This window comes from Mugil cephalus, chromosome 4 (assembly GCF_022458985.1).
Source record: "Mugil cephalus isolate CIBA_MC_2020 chromosome 4, CIBA_Mcephalus_1.1, whole genome shotgun sequence".
Taxonomy (NCBI): domain Eukaryota; kingdom Metazoa; phylum Chordata; class Actinopteri; order Mugiliformes; family Mugilidae; genus Mugil; species Mugil cephalus.
Genome location: NC_061773.1, coordinates 6,635,120 through 6,652,647, shown reverse-complemented (window position 1 = coordinate 6,652,647; position 17,528 = coordinate 6,635,120). Strand labels below are relative to the sequence as shown.

General features: G+C 42.0%; 2 protein-coding genes across 3 annotated transcripts in view; one reads left to right on the top strand and one right to left on the bottom strand.

The window, feature by feature from the left end:
* uba7 (ubiquitin-like modifier activating enzyme 7) overlaps positions 1-14,768 on the top strand; it is a 30,634-nt gene extending 15,866 nt beyond the window's left edge. For both annotated transcript variants that reach the window (XM_047583284.1, XM_047583285.1), the window contains 3 exons: positions 11,524-11,625; positions 12,487-12,569; positions 13,851-14,768. In XM_047583284.1, coding sequence (XP_047439240.1) covers positions 11,524-11,625; positions 12,487-12,569; positions 13,851-13,983 — 318 coding nt within the window. In that variant the 3' untranslated portion in view covers positions 13,984-14,768. The remainder of the gene's footprint in view (positions 1-11,523; positions 11,626-12,486; positions 12,570-13,850) is intronic.
* A 365-nt stretch (positions 14,769-15,133) lies between these two features.
* inka1b (inka box actin regulator 1b) lies at positions 15,134-17,528 on the bottom strand. The gene is made up of 3 exons (XM_047583286.1): positions 17,391-17,528; positions 17,248-17,298; positions 15,134-16,163 (listed from the first exon to the last, which is right to left on the bottom strand). The coding sequence occupies exons 2-3, from the start codon at positions 17,248-17,250 to the stop codon at positions 15,234-15,236; spliced, it is 933 nt and encodes a 310-aa protein (XP_047439242.1). The 5' UTR covers positions 17,251-17,298; positions 17,391-17,528; the 3' UTR covers positions 15,134-15,233.

The window sequence follows — 17,528 nt, the reverse complement described above, 5'->3', positions numbered from 1 at the left end:
CAGGGATCCAGTGTGGGCGAAAACTTTTGCAGCATCAGCTTGAGCCAAAGCAGACACCATCATGGGAAAAAGTTGCTGCTCATTTTTCTGGGTCAGCGTTTTGTGCTTTTAAGAGAAATCTTGGAGTTTAATACTGTGAGGCAAATGAAAGACCCACATGCAATTTCACACCTCCTGAGCGGGAGAGGGAGAGAGAAGAAGATGGTTAGCTGCCAAACCTTCAGCCATCTTAAGTGGGAGACACTCCGAAGTCTGCCAAAGAAAATATTTTAGTCTCCACGGTTAGTTTAAATTTGTCTATGACACTTTCTGTTCAGCACGGTGATTGATAATATACTCTCAGATGTATTCCTCCTTCTCCTATTTAGGGCATGAACCACACAGATAACTGCACTTCCTTCTGAAAACTAGTAAAAAGATGAAGGGACAGCTTCAAATGGCATGAATTCTTGCTGTTTTAGGTTACATTTGAATTTATGTATATTATTTAAAATAGTTCATAGCTTGAATGTCCATAAATGGCTTGGCCAGTGTTATTATTACTGTTAGATTAGGAGCACTGGTTACAAGCACTGATAAAGAGTTGGTATAAAGCAGGAAAGAAACGTTTGTGGTTCTGTGTCATTTATTCAGTTTGTCCAGGGAGCCCTGACCATGGACTGAATATAAAGATCAACGATCCCTCCATAATGTCACCCAAAGGAACCCTTAATAGTGATTCTGAAGATCAGTGTGGATGTCACTGTTTCAAAATTTGGCAAAAAATATGGAGAGTACAGTTGAAATGAATGAGAAAATGATCTCTAGCACCAGGCCATAAGCATGAATATTTTTGCTGTAATGTTGGAATTTTTAACTTTTGGGGTTTTCTGGGGAATGACAAGCATCAGCATTAGTTTCAAGCGACCATTCGAAGAACTGCAAATTTTGGCACTTAGGATAAGCTTTAATCTCAGCCCTGCAGGTTGACGCTTGCCACTGATAAGTTCGACTTAAGGGCCCATCCTGTATATATATATATTAGCCATATCATTTTAACAACCAACTTTGCCTGTTATGCCTTCGCTTAAAAAAATAAATAAAATAAAATAAATACATAAATAACCAGGTTTGGCCTCACAGTTTTTGGCCTGAGATATCGACTATCAGTCAGTAGTTTACTGATAGGAAGCATGTATGCAGTCACATTCCAGTCAGGGGTTAAAGGTCCAGGTTCTCTGATATTTGTTGATACTTTAAATCTGAATGCTTGTCATTTCCAATGACCGCTGTCTCACTTGCAGTCCAGACATCATATCATTAGTTAAAGGGATAACATGATGTTGAAAAACATTTTCAATCATTGATAAGTTGTGGAGCTGTGCAATGTAGTCTAATTAAATGTGCAGCCCACAGCAACAGAGGAAAAACACAAGCAACACACTAGTATTCTCTTAACTCTCTGATCTCAGATTAGAAAGGGTTTTAGTAGGCAGCTTCTGAGGCAACTGCAGACGTGCAGCTGTTAAATATCACTGATCAGACATGCGGTATCAAGGGCTCGGCTTACTTTTGTAATGACTTGAACCTCTCCTCTTGTGAGATCAGTCTCAGTTCATTAATATCAAGTAACAACGCACACACATCTCTCTGGTAGTGTAGGTCGCCCACCCAGTGTTTGTCTAAAGCGGAGTTTACCACATCACAGCTAGATGGTGGACGCCTGGCACTCATCGCAATGTAACCTGTGCTGTCATAACTCTGAAGAAGAAGAAAAAAATAGGACGACTGTTGTGACTGAAGATCTTTGGAGAGGGTGCTTTAGATGTGGCTCCACGCCACCACACAACTGTTACCCACAGCCTCTTTAACCACCGCCCTTATCATTTTCCAGAAATTGTTGCTTTAAAGCAGCTGTTTCCCAAAATAGGAAGTCCCCTCCGGCTCTTCCCCTGCTGTCCTCTGTATAGAGGAAGAAATATGTAAACAAACAGAATCCCTCCTCGTCTGTTCAGCACTGCCACTCTTTAGCATGGTTTTCCTCTTCGTGTTTGTCTTTTTCCATTGGGTAGAGCAAGCCCAGCAAGCTCAGAGACACGGAAATCTCTATAATGTCTGGAAATTACATAATAAAAAGTTGTCAGAAACTCAAGAGTAGAGAATGGTGTTAGACAATAGTAGGACCTGAGGCATGCTTTAGTGGGTAAAATATTAAAACATTGTTGTCATTTCAGTACCACAGACTCACCTTGAACCAAAAGTTGTTCCTCGACTGTGCAACAAAAGATAAATACGTTCATTACAGAGGAGTTGAAGAGCAACATGTGACTCCAGACCTGCAGGGTGCAAACCACTGAGACGCTCTATCCTATGAGCTGTCAGCACATGCATCATTTCATGTTTCAGACATGTTAGCCATGAGCATTCAAAGTCCCCCGGTGTAGGTTTCCCTTTAATTATGGCAGCAGTAGTCGCTGTCATATTTATATTAATAGCTGAGTAAAAGTGTTATCTGAAAGTGTTAACTCAATGAAGTGAACTCAGTTCTCACCCAACTCAACAATGCTTCATAGCACTCTCTAATGTTTTAGTGCCTTTCAGTTGTTTTTGGTTTTATCGTCCTCGGCTTTCAGTTTTTGTTCCAATAATATTGAAGTTTGCTTTAAATAGAAATGAATACCTCATTTCACGTAGCGTCATCTGCTTCATGTAAACTGCATGAAGTGGGCCTATACCCGCCCACGCAGTGCAGACGCTGTTAATGCAGGAATCAAAACCTCACAAGACATTTAAGGATATTTCAAGAGCAGTGAAGATTAATGAGAGTTGTGCTCCTGCAGCTGTAACTGAGCCGCAGCCTCGGTAAAACATCACCCGAGGGCAGGACAGAGGAGGACGTGTTTCAGCTGCGAATTAAATAGCTAGACCCTCAGCCCCTCCGGCTGCTTGCCCAACACTCTGTTACCAACGTTATGCTGACTCGTTTGCTAGGTGGCCTGCTGGTTGCGCGCCATGAAAATGCTCCCTCTTCCATGCCTGTGCACCCATCCTCCACTCCCTAGTCTTAACTTTGTGCCCTTCCATGCTCGCTCGGTGCACCTCTTCCCCACTTTGCCCCTTTTGGTCTCTAATTGAATTAGCAGCGTCGGAGGCAAGCCTGCTGATCTCCAGAAAGCCAATCGAGGGTCAGCGCTCACACTGGTTCTTTGTTAATTGCCTGAAGAAATGACGTCCATTTCCTGCCTTCAGAGGAAGCGAAGTATTGAAACCAGATTTCCCAGCGAGCACTGTGTGACCCTGCTGCATGGTCTGCAGGGCACCAGGAGGAGGCAGGGCTTTTAAATTCATCTGCTCCCGTCTCCGTTTTGCGTATTTCATGTGCTTTTATATCAAGTTTTTCATCCCTGTTTAAGGTTGCTGATCGGTCCAGGGTGGCAGCTTATTTGTGATTTGACCACTTGGATAATTGAAGGCCTCGCATCTGCCGCACAAATAACAGGGAAAGGCTCAAAAAGAGAAAGAGAACAGCAAAGGCGGAGATTTGCCTCACATGTGGTTAAATCTGCGTCGGCCCGCTCGGACTGTGCCAGTAAAGAAACAGGGTGAACATGATCCAAGGCCTTTTGGATTCCCAGAGGAGCACAGAGGGCATTGTGCAGTTTGTAACTCAAGACCCAGACGTGAATAGTGCTTGCGGGATAATGAGTAATCTGTGATCAGCATATAGGGCTTGTGCCTGCTGTTGTTTTCCAAGGGTTTATTTGTTCGTGGTATTGTGTTGTGCATTGTGTTGTCTGTTAAGTCAGATGTTGTTCTGCCCTGCATTGTTCTCTAACTGCTGTTCTTTACTTCCCCTTGGATCTTTACTTTCCCTTTTGTGTCACAAACAACAACATTATGTCTGTGCACCCGTTGTTTACTTATGCAGCATCTGAAATAGACATCAGACAGGACGTAGCACGTAAAGTAGCTGCCCTCGCAGTGTGTGATGCAGCTCATAAACTCAGCACGCATGCATGCTCTCTGTTTAGCCAGAGGCGCTCTCTAGATCAATCTCATATCTCTTCATCCAACACATTTTTAATCTGGAGGCGTGAGGCGTGCAATAGGGGGACTTTCGATGAGCTTAAACAAGCTGAGTCAGGCTTCGTTTTTGTTTCGAGAGGTTGCCTCCAGTTTTTCAAAAGGAGATTCAGCAAAGCAGTGAGTTCCATCCTGCTTCGGAGTTAACTGACCTTGACCTCTGACACTGGATATAGAATTAACTAATGTGGAGGTTATCACCCGGGACAGGTCACCAGTCTATTGCAGGGCTTCTCATCTATTATTAGTCCCATTATTTGCCACATTTATCCCATTTTTTTTTTCATATTTGTTGGAAGCTCACTAAAGCCACAGCTGATGACAGCTCTTAAGACTGCACTCCTACGAACAAATTATCATTCCACAAACAGGAATGATAATTAGTCCAAATGCAACACTCACATCCACTTCACGCTGTGATTAGCTAGCTATGTGCACAGGAGAGAGGACACAAAACACAAATGGCGCAATCAAATACAAACACGTTTGATTTCAAACACGGCTGCACACTATGTCTCAAAAAATAGTTCTGAGCAATCATAGCCAGGTCCTTTCCAAGCTTCCTCATGCACAATACCTCCCATTTCCACTGCGTCTAATAGTCATGACGTAGGTGGTGCTGAAGTAGCTAATTTATTGTTTTTGCTTAAATATCTTCGGTTAATTACAGCAAAGGGTCAGTTATATTTAGGCTATTGTTACAGCAAACAGTAGCCCTGTCGTATTATTCCCCTCACCTGTCATTGGTTTTAATGTTATGGCTGATTGGTGAAAGTCCCCATTCTGTTTATACCTCTATATATAGAATTAGTGTGGTATTGCTTGACTTGTACTAGACTGATTAAGAATAAAGACTGCACAAAATTTATTTTAATATCAAATACCCACTTCCTTTTTAACAAGCACTGGTCTCATGTGTCTCCGTCTTATTTGTTTACGTCCAACATAAACCTGTGCCTGATTAACTGTTGACAACAACTGGATATTGTAATGAACGACAGATCAATCAATAACTTGCTCTAGTGGCCAATACATGTTTGCATCATTCAATCATATTATACCAAAGAGTGTGAAATGTGATCCCTAAACCTCAGATCAATGATACAAATTGTGATGTAGCAACAGTGTGCACATTGATCACCGAGTTCGGATGTATTATAGAATCCTGTGACTGACAATCAATATACCTTGTACACAAGTCATATTAAAATGTAACAGTCCTCTTGCAAAAAACTTGAAACGTGTCATAAAACACTTTTATTGCCATTAGAAATGAATGGCAGGCACTAGTACCCATATGTAAGAAGCATCATTGATTTGCTGTTTCAGTGTTTCTGCAGGCTCCAGCATGTCACCGGCCCATTTGTGAGAGCACTTTATTGACTCACTACTTGTGCCCCGGGTCATTTTCAGCCAGGTGGAGTGCTGTTATCTTCTCATTTGAAAGACAATCACATTGAGATTCTGTTTGCTTTTTTACACGTCAATGGAAGCCTTTCAAAGGCGACGGGCTGCTTTTAGTCTGTGTGTCAAACTCGGCACTCTCCTGAGACAGTCTATGTGCCGCTGACCTGCCACTCCAGCTCCCCCTCCTCCACTCTGCCCCAACATACCACGTATCAATTTTCAAAAAATTGCCTTTTAAACGTAAAGCATATTTAATACTGATTCTCTAGTTTGGTTCTGTCTCTTAATAGCAGAGTGTGAGGCACGCATCCTGTAAATTCTCTTGGGAGAGATTATTGTGGAGAGCTAGAGTGAACAGTTGGGGGTCTCAGCCATCTGTGTCTTCACTGCAGCCCAAAGAGAGTGGTGATCAATAGTGATCAGGTAGCAGATGACACTCCCGATTAGACAAAAGGGACATTTTACATGACAGTACCGCTGTCCCATTGTTTTCTTTTGTTGTTGTCTCTCTTTTTTTTAAAGGCCATATAGTAGAGCAAAAACATTACGTTAAAAGCAGTGATAAATGTGACTTTAAGAAGGATTCATATGTGATATCGTTGTGGCCATAGTTGGGTTTAGTCTAGGTTAAATAATTAAAATACAAACTAAAGTAAAAAAGGATATTTAAGTATCATCAGTCTACCAGAGGCATCTTCTTCAGAGGAAACAACGGTGCTGTCTCTAGTCTCTCTATCTCTTGATTCTCTCAGTTGCAGGTTTCACATATGGACTGAAATACAGAAACAAGGAGATCGATTATCCTTATATTTTTAATACAGGTTTCGTTGACCTTAAAGATATTTCCTAGACTTAGTTTAAAACCAAAAGAAGTTATTACCCAGTAAACTAGTTTTTAAGACAGCGATGTTGTGACAGCATCGGTCTCATATAAACTCTGGTAGGTTTGTTTTAAAAACTTAAGTTAATGAATGAATATATCTTAAAATGTTATTAGTAGACTTAGACTTACACAGACTTTATTCCCCCCACAAGGAAGATTGTTTAGTCACAGTAGCTCAATAGTAAAATAAAGTAGTATAAGTAAAAAAAAAAAATACTATTATATTATTATTATTATGGTACATAGTATTATGTGAAATCATTTAAATTAAAAAAAAAAAAAAAGACATATGTTCATGCACTATTTATGGTTCACTTTAGCTAAAATAGCTGAAGTGCATGCATTGCACTTAGTCTTCACTATGAAGCATCGGCAGCATCAGAATACAGTCTGACTTTCAGGGGCCGTTGAGGACGAGGTCATGAGGTCTTGGTGAAAAATGGCCATATTGATTGTCTAAAGGAAACCTACGGGAATCCGTGAGAGATTAAGACAAAAATATGATCCAGAGAGACCACACAGATCCACCACATGCCTCCCCTAAAGCTGGCTTTAAAGCCCTCAAAGAGGAAAATGAGCTGCCTTTGAAGAAACAGGCCTCCAGCCACAACTGGTTGTAAAAATGTTTCCACTGTTGGGATTCTAGCCAGATAATGAAGCTGAGACAGGAGCGTGCCTCGGCAGAGGTATTTCTTGTTGCACACTGTAGGGAGGAAGACTTATCGAGTTTTTCCTTCTGATTCCAGCTTCCTGTCTCAAAAGTGCTCTATTGTTTTTAAAGGGCAAGATTGAAATACACATTGTAGTTTCGCTCCCAATGCTGTGACCTGTGCAAAATGATCAGAACGGCCGTGCTCCACACAGACGGAGATTCTTTCTTACCTCCTTATCAGGTTCATAAGCTGTGCTTCCTGCAGTCTGACTGCACTCCCATTCCCATGCCCTCATGTAGTGCATATCTGCAGACAGAGACCTCTATTTTTAGACTTTATCAATCATTGTCCCTTGTTACTGTTTATCATAAGAGACATTATTGGGCCTCCGGTCATGTTGACGACCGGACTAATGGGGTCCCTTAATGTTCTGGGATACAGAAAATGGAACAGTGCTGATGTTAACCAACTGATAAATAGTTTATAGTTTTACTTAAGCTGTAAAATTCCCTTCTTTTGTGTCAACAGATATGCCGCGATAAGTAGTCTGATTGTGGGCCAAGACTGTGGCAGCGAGGTTTGCCCAGTTTTTCTCAAGTCCACGAGTGACTAACTGGAAATAACACTTGATGACTTTGTATCTAAAGAATTCCGAAACTTATATTTTAGAACAACCTAGGTGGAGTTTTTCTGGTTTCTTTATTAATATCTTCTTGGCTTATTTTGAGATCAGGTGAATTGCTGTCCGTGTTCAGAGTTTTGAGGAAGCGAAGGGGAGCTCTCCAGCCTTCCTGTCAACAAGAGGAAGCCAGTTTTGGCCGCTCATGTCAGATGTTGGGGAACGTGATATGGTGACACTCCACAAGGGACGAGAGAATGACATTTGTATTGTTTAATGATGAACAGAAGTCGCAAACACCAATAAAACATTAGTCAAAAAGGAATAAGGGTTTTAACGTTAACGTGCTACATGAGATCTGATTATTTTACAGGCATATCCACGGACAACTGGTATTATGATGAGTGTAGTCATGAAGTGGGAAGCAATTAAATACCCGAAATGTCATTGTTTTCCTTTAATGTCATGGAAATGCCAGCTGTTTCATGTTTAAAGGGGAAGTTCAAAGCTCTGCTTATAATACAGTCTGTATAGCAGACGAGAAATTTGGCCGCCCTCCAACGACTAAGCAGACAGAATTTAAACCTTTATACGTTTACCATATGTTCACCAATGTTACTTTAGGCTACTCATGAAGTAGCCCTTTGTCTCATCCACATGCTCTGAGTCTGAGTCAGTCTCAGCAGAGTCCGGACTCCCAGAATCCCGACAGACGTCTCAGCTTTATGTCCAGTCAGACCCCTGGACCTGCAGACATAGGACAGTGAACTGGGACAGGTTGATTGAAACCAATATTAAACAAGACTTTATTGAGGTTGAACCACTTTTCAAGTGAGGAACTGACATGTTTCTCTTCATCCATCTTTAATATTCATTGCGTGACACACTAGAAGTCCGTCTTTAAGGACACTTAGAAATCCCAGCTTGCCTTTTTCACTTTGGACACTCCAGTCGGAGGACTGAACTGCCTGGTTGCAGCTGTGACTGGCCACCAAGAAGCACTTGGCAGGGATTTGTCAATTGCTCTGTTCTTAGCGTAACAGGTGACCTCTCAGACAGTAATTCTACACACCAGCCTCAAGAAAACCTTTCCTAGTATTAACGGTTTAGACTTGATGTTATGTAATATCAACACGATATCCGTTCCCTCTTAATTTGTCTTGTTTATGACTGCTGTCTCCCTCTCAACCGCATACCAGCAAAGAGCAACAGATTAAAGTGTGTCTTCATATTATGTCCTGCAAAGTAATGTGCGAAAGATTCAACTTAGATTTAAGAGGAAAACTAAGAGGAAAAATATCTTTCTGTATCACGGTTCTTTCCCCAGAGACAACTGTTTCGTTGAGACATATTTTTTTTTATTGTGGAAATTCCATGACAAAAAGTTACTGTAGCTGTAGCTTGTGGGAAACCGTTTGTAATTGTTTCCAGCAGTCCGTGCGGTTCCAGCATTCTTGTTTATTTTGTCTCTCTTCTGCTATACTGTCGATTAGCTGACGTCACCCCTCAGCGTATACAGCACAGGCTGATATGGTGGTTGATTGGCTTCACGTTGTGAGACAGACGTGAGAGAGAGGAAGGGAGGATTGGGGGGGAGTAAAAATAGCCAGCACGCCTCCTTCTCATTGTGTAAAACCAGGACCTACACACAAATGTGAACATTTCTGGCACGAGGACCGCTGAAAAACGAGCTCCATTTTACAGTCCAACAATGATGTTGTGCTTGAAAAAGCATTTAGAAGAATTCTCTTTTGTACCGTGTGTGCATTTCAGGCTTTACTTGTGTTATGCCCCTGGAAGGTTTGAGGCTGATAATTAAATTCAGGCCACATATTAAAAAAAGAAAAAAAGGCAACAACTTAACGATGTACATCTTGCAAACAAAACATGCTTTGTTTTAAAAACTGGGACAAAGGACAGACACCCGGTTAGTGTGAGCAGAAGTATGCTTCGAGTGTGTCTCCAAAACCCCCATAAGTGGTGGGAGTTGCGAGGGCTAGTCGAAAAGTTCCCCTTGGCTGCTGGAGCAGAGATAATTGGACCCAGGTTCAGCCAGAGTTTTGGTATTCACAGCTCGGGCCAAGTTTTGATCTTCAACTTCTCTCGCCAGTTAGAGCCTATGTGCGAGCGGTGTCATCTGATTTAATGACGTATCTTGACCCATTTCAGTCTGAAGATGTTTTTTTTTCTGTCTTTTCTGTTCTCTCACACGTGCATTATGATGTTTATGGTAAACATGAGGTGTCATGTGGTGACCAATATCTGTCCAGTGGCGAGTGAAACAGCAGCGTTTATGTTTGCAGGGGTTAAATAGATCTGTCTGGCTGTCAGGACTTTGTATTGTGTCTGTGTTTGGAGGTCAAAGAGTGATCCTATGGGAGTAATGACTTGACGAGCCTAATGCGTCTCCGTATCTGATCTCATGAGATGTTAGGGGTGTGATGGCAGTGCTTTAAGGGAACAGCTTGTGAAATGCTATCAATGAATGACTGTTTGTTGAGCTGCATTTAGATTCACAAGACTCCTCACGTTTCTCCTCTCATAAGATCTTGACGCATCAAATGCCTTCCAGCTAATGACTGAACAGCTTCGTCCTTTTGACTTAATTTGTGTGGCCCTTTGATGCAAAGGGACATAATCAGCGCACCACTTTGATCCGGAAAACTAAAAAAAAAAAAAAAAAAGATTTGATCTACTGCCATTTGTGCATGGACTTCATTTGAGGCACGGTGGTGATCCCCCGTTTCTCCTGGTGCCAACAGATCAACATTTTCTCTAATCCATTACAATCCATCCATCTCAACATCCGTGAGAGTTGAAACAGCATTTTGTTCAGGCATTCATTCATTCATTTAAGCCCTTATAGGAACCTTAATAACTTTGTTGATAGCTTCAGCTTTCATCTGGTACCATCATCAGCTCGAGCTTTGAAAGTAGTATGACTAAATACGATCAAGCATGTCCCAGCTGTTGTTTGTTCTTTGGAGCTAATGTACAAATGTTAGCATGCTAACATGCTAAATAAACATCATCAACATACTCAGTTAACATATGTTAATCCTTGTTTTATTAAATGCTAACATGCTGACATTAGCACAGACAGATAGCATGGTCATAGACACTTGATTCGTACACATGTAAAGCTAAAACTATAATTATTTATCTTTATTTTTCTATTTCTATTATCTATCTTTATTATTTACCTTATCTTGATTTTGTGAAGTTAGTAGCATGGATACGTCTTTTTAGACAGAAGTGTTCAAGTATGAATTTCAGCAACTTAAAGTGCAGCCTGGCTATGTGTCTGGAAAAAAAATCCTGTTTCCATTTCATTGCCTGGAACAGCACATTTATATTCACACAGATGCAGATTTTACAAGCAGCATTCTCCAACTTTTTTTTTCTGAAGCTGCACTAATAACATCTTCCCCAAACAGATTTTTACCAAGACAGAATACTTTACTACACTCTACCCATTTGTACATTGTACTCACTCACTTTATTTATTTATTTTAGAGTAAAGTTTATTTCTTTTATTTTAGTTTGTAGCTTAGTTGTTTAAAGGGAACTCACAAAGTCCGAATTTCATTGCTCAGTGTATATAACAACAAACGTCTTGAATCTTGTAAAAGTTTATTAAATCTCAAGAATGGGGGAAAAAAAGAAAAAAAAGACTCAATCATACACAAGGAAGCACCTTGTTGACCTCAGTGTTGCTTGTTCACGTCTGCTGATTGTTGTCAGCTGCTTCTCTACAGAGCAATGAATAGTGAGTCCAGGACTCTTGTTGTGGACTCACACATTTTCTGCACATCCCTCACAGCAGGCAGTACTTTGTCTGTCAACTTGTCTGCATGTGTCTGTGTGCGTGCTGCTGTGTGTAACTTGTCTCTCGTCAGGTTGCAGGAAAGAAATACACCCTGTGGGATGACTTCCTTGTCGAGGGCAGACGCGGCGGTCAGCAGGAAATGACCTTGGAAGATCTGGTCCAGTATGTCAGGGTATGGTCTCCTTATTCCTCCCAGCAAGGAAGCACACTTTCTTCACACCCGGTGCTGCTGAGAACACATTTTATTCATGTTTTTTTTTTTCTCTTACTAAACCTGCTCACCTTCCTCTTGTGCACACAATGCCCATTGTTTGAAATAATTGTCCACTTTACACCTAACAAAGAAAGTGAATATGGCTGCCTTAACACTGTTGTATTATAACACATGCAAGACAAGAGCCACAAGTGATACTGAGTGCATCTTCTCAGTGACAAATGTTAATATACCTCTGCATTAAGTATTATTGTGTGGTTTGTTTTTTAGACATATATAGCAGACACTTGGCAAGAAACTAGTAGTATCTATCCCAGAATAAAATGTTTCAAAAACACAGAGTGTATCATAATGCTGCTTGCACCTGGGATAACAGTATGTATTTCCACACACACATGCCATATCTCCACATCTTCAGGACTTTGGCTCTATAATTCATGTCACACACCTGCAACCAGGACATCAGAAGACAGCTTATTTTTTTTCTTGCATGCACATTCTTGCCCTGAACAGACATTTGGTTTCTTGATTCTGTTGGATTTATTTCTGAGGGGAAGCAAAGCAAAGGGAAAATAAATTGGCAAGTGCTCGTATTGCTCCAGGTTTAATTTAACCTTTGACTAGCCGGGGTTCCCCTGGTTTGCTTGCGGAGACGCTGCAAAGCTTCCTGAGGGCGTTGGAGTTCCACACTCAGACCTTTAGCCCTGCAGGCGGATGTCTTTGTTGAAATGCATGTAGGCAGTATTGTACTTTCATTCTTGTTGCTTATGCTTATTTTATTTCATTGGAAATGTAACTGAATTATCTGTATTTGTGCAGGAGAAGTACAACTTGACCGTCTCCAGTCTATTCTATGGACCCGCTATTCTGTACAGTGGACAGAAAGACAGGCTCACGAAGAGGTATGTGCACAACAAAGATACAGTGCAAAGTTGCACATGGCTCCACTCACACAGTCCTGCACATGTAAACCATCCCAAAAAGCAGCGTCCCTTTGTTTGTTTAGAAGCTAATGGCAGGATGAGGTGTTTCCTCCGAGCCTGCGAGGAGAGACACTGTTGACACACACATGCATCAACGAACACAGATGAGTGAGATTCCTCCTCAGGTTTCCCTTTGTTTGTTGTGAACAAGAGTTAAATCAGAGCAAACCTTTTTTTTCCCCCCTGCCTCCACGTTGTTCAGGCCTGTTCAGGGCTTTAACGCGTTAGAGGCACAATTTATAAGCCCCGTGATGAATCATATGTCTCGTGCTTTGGATTCTCGTCATCAAGAACTCGTGCACAGTAGAATATGTAGCCCGTGGCATGTTTTGATTGCTGAAGGAGGGGAAAATGTAATAAATCAGGGCTGACCTAGAATGGGAACAGTCAATAATTATTCATTTTTTTCTAAAATCCATGTGCTTCAAATGTGTGTTCACTGTTTTTGACCCTCATTTCTCTGGGGATCTGGTGTTGCGATTAGATTACGCTACAGGGAAGAGGGGGAGAGTGCCGGCCATGTGGACTGGACACTCTACGTGACAAATGCCCCCCTGCAGTAGTTACTTCCTGTGCAGTTGTCCCGCCCCAAGCTTCCTGTGTTGGGACAGTGAAAAATTAATGAAGAACAGACAAAACTCAGATAACACTAAAACTCAGTGTAAGGAGAAAGTTAGATTACTCTTTCTGATATTCTTTTTATCTTTAATTATTTCCGTGTATTGTAAAGCGAGAAGTAAATCCATAAAATGGGTCACAAATACAGTGGATATTGTAGTAAATAATTTTAGAAAATCTTTAATAAAAAGTAGGTTTTGAATATATTGGTCTATTTTAAGATGCATATTAAGTGACTTTAGGCGCGTTATCGTATTTCCAGCAGCTGTGAACGGTGACCTGTGTTCATAATAATCAAAGAGGAAAGACACTTGTGGTTCTCTGATAATTAATTGTTTCTGGATAAGAATGAAGGTATACAGCACAACATTATGAGTCATGTCAGGCTTTGAAGACACAAAAAATAATGGTATGATATAATGATGTGAACAAGTGGAAAACAACAAAAGATGCAACATATTCATGTTGATGGACTTTATCTTAATTTTAATATTTAACACCAAACAGCGAGAACACATATTTGTTTAAATAATACATTTCATTCACATATCTTTTTGACATGATCTGTGCATGTGTTTGCAGTGTGTCTGACGTGGTGAAGATGGTGACGAAAAAGGACATCCCTCCACATAAGAAGGTGTTGGAGTTGATCCCCTCGTTTGCTGAAGACGAGGACTGTGAAACTGTCCCGACGATCAGGTATCTGCTCCTGTGATGCAGGCGAAGTGAAGTTTCCGCAAAAATCCCCTGAGGACGCGCCACAAGGAAAAGGTCGTCCCTCCTGAGACTTCATCTGTTCATTTTCATTTTCATTTTCATTTTCATACATATTTTCATTTTTCTTGTTCTTTTAAATAACTGTACCGGTAGTCCTAGACATTTTATTTAGTGATTATTATGTACCACAATCACTCTATGGGATCAGTTGTCATGTCTCTGAGCGATGTCCATACGATGCTACAAAAACGACCATAATGAGGTGACCAGAGATATTACCACTAACGTCTGCTTTTGATTACATTTGAGGAGTGCCTTTTGAGGGAAGATCTGAAACTGCAGGGACAGTGATGCTACTGATGTTTAATTCAGATCAGGCTGAGCACAGTGGTGAATTTATGCAGGTAGAAGACACTTGAACCACCATCGTCCACCCTCCTCCTCCTCCTCCATTAAACATCCCAGAGCTGTTCACAGTGGAGACACTGGATTCATGTAGAAAGCCTTCATCTGTCCTGCTTTTGTGTATCGTGCCCTTCCCCTTTTCCACATCCTCACAATGTGCTTCACTCCGCACCCTCACATTACCATACTGACAGCTGTGCTGCTTTCCCAGTTAGTTAATTTTGAACTCATGTCATGTGAATCATCTCTGTAATTATCCCTGTTGCTATGTATGAATCTAATTCATCTGTGCTGTGTAATTGGGAGTATGATATAAGGATGCAGTTTGTGATTAAATTCAGATGCAACAGTAACACAATAAATGAGGAACAAATTGTATTTGTGCACTTCTCTGACAGATAACAGTTCCCTAACCGCCTCATAAATACTTTACCCACTTGTGGTACAATGCTTGTCTATGATGGCAACACCGCACCCAACCTCCTATTTTCAATCAAGACAAAATCATTTTGCTATTTACAGCTATTTCACAGCTTTAACGTCCCTTTAAATCTTTTTTTTTTTCATTACTAGTACTTTAGTGTATAATTCTGCTAAAAGACTACACGAACTGTAAGTGGCACTGCACTTCTCATGAAACCCAGCAGCAAATGTGTGTTATTTTTTCATTTTATATCGTTTAATAGTTTTGCAGAATGTGGCGCTGCTCAGACTTCAGCAGAGACAAATCACATTTCCACTGATTAAATACAAAACAATTTTATTCCACAAAAAACAACATTCAAAAATAGAATAGACTCATGGAAATTTTGGCAAAAGTCCAACCTGCATGTACAGCCTTACTCAAATGTATCCAATGATGTCGTTGCATATGATGGGCTGCCGGCTGCCTGTCTTCATGAGAGCTGTGAACTGGTAGAAGTCAGTGTCTAGTTGATGCAGCCCCGTGTGGGACTGGTGGAAGAAAGGTTTGAGGGCCTGGAGTCCCACTGGACAGGACATCCGTTTGGAAGCCTCTGCCGCCCTGCTGACCTTTGAGGGGTCTGCGGGTCTTTGCCTCATCTCGACACCTTTAGACTTCCCTGCCAGTCTCCGGCGCATGTTCCCCAAAATGTCTTTAGCGAGACGCCTCCCTGCACTGGGCTTTAGCTCGGCCGGCTCAGGACATTCTGGTAGGTCCATCCAGTTCTTTATTAGGTCGGCAAAACTGTTGTCCCCCAGAACCAGGGGTTGTCTGTTCCTGCTGCGGCTCAGCAGAGATGTGGTCCAGTCCTCCGGACCACTGGCCTCAAATGAAGTCCACCTCTCCAGACAAGCATCTGAGGTTGATTTAGGCCGGATACGACCAGAAGGTCCTCTGTTTGTGCGGAGACAGGCAGAAGAGGAGACCCTCACATTTCTGGTCCTCCTCAGCACCACGCCTTCATCTTGCCAGGAAGCCTCAGAGTAACCTGAGTCAAAGTCCACACTCTTCTCGCTGCTGGGGGAGCCTTGTGCCAGCCGCTCGTGCCGCTCCTGCTCTTCCTCCTCCTCCAAGGGGCTGGCCAGGCAGCAGGCAGAGTCGTACGTGCTGGCTTCACTGGCGTCAGAAACTCGCAGACGGGCGAGCCGCTCCTGCTGTGCCCTCTGTTTGCAGAGCCGCGTTACGGCAAAAGACCGAACGCACGGTTCGCTCAGCGGCCTCGGCCTGTTTATCTGCTTCAGGTCCTGCAAGGATCTCATCATGTACTGCATGTGGTCCCGAAGGCAGTCAGTAGAATCTCCTAAACACAGCTGCACAAAGAGACAAACACTTAGTGGTGCTGACAGAACTCTACTTAAAATCAGGACTCCTACCAAAACAGATTAAATAAAGTTAAGTTATGGCGTTGCAGCTGAGCAGAAGGCTCTTAGGCTGCATTCCAAAATATCCCTGCATTCCCTGGTCAGTGCAGCTGAGGCTTGAACGGTTCCTTGTGTTATTTCCAGATCTCGGCCAATAAGATTTTTACCAGCTGAGATCACTCTGCTCTACGGCCACAAAACAAGGGAGGTATTCCTGACAGACTTTAGAGAAGCTTCACAGAGACCATCCCATGCAGTGTGGCTCCAGAAAAATGAAAAAGCCTGAATTCAGAGCACAGGATGCACATTTAATGTTGGGAAAACTGTCGCCGTCTCCGAAAGTCAGAGGGGAAGTTTGAACAAAGTCCATCTGAATGTGGAGCGGAGCGGGCAGGCTCACATATCCTCTGTGGACTCCTCCAGCCTACAGGATGTTGACTAGTGTGTATTATAAAGCAGGAAATGACAGCAGCATTTTGGAATTACCTAAAGATGATGTTTTCATTATGAATCATATAACGCCTGTCACACAGTAACAGAAATGTTACCAGCTCAATCCACAGCCCGGCTTTTTTGCCGTCATGAAGTTTGTTCTTATAATATTTAGTTTTTAGAGCCCCTCTGTTCTGCCAGTGTTTGGCCAGGAGTTGTGAGGACACCACAATGCCATGATGTTATCACAGCTGTGGGTGCTGAACCATTTGGCCCCTCGGGGACACTTATCAAACATATACAGAGGCTTCCACAGTGTGACTCTGTGGTCAGTCACTTTTAAAATGCCTTGTTCTTCTTGGCTGCATTCACACAATGGGGAGAGGTGATTCACGCAGTTGTATGCAATTGCCAAGGACAGTTTGGTTTGAATTAACTGTGACACATCGGGGGATTGAAACACTCTGGTGTTACAAAAACCTCTTTCTGGGTACAGTAATCAGAGGAAAAACGTCAAATAATACTACAAATATCTACTGCGCTGCAGTACACCAATAAAACTGTCAACATTCTTGAAAAGGAGGTTTAACAGAAGTCTTACCATTGCTTGAGAGAGACAACTGCAGTGAAGTTCAAAATTGTGTTATTTTGTCTGGAAGAAAAAGAGGGGAATGCGTTAAGTGATGAGGCAATTGTTGCTTCTTCTTTAATATATTTGTATATTAAATGTAGTCTTTAACTCACCTTTGCATTTGGTTCAGGACAACCCCAAAAGAGCAGCAGATCCACAGACTAACAGCTGATGTGAGGTGAACAGTCTCCCAGCGTCCACTCCACTCTGAAGCAGACGAAGGTCTGTCAGAGGACTTTGACGATGCTGAG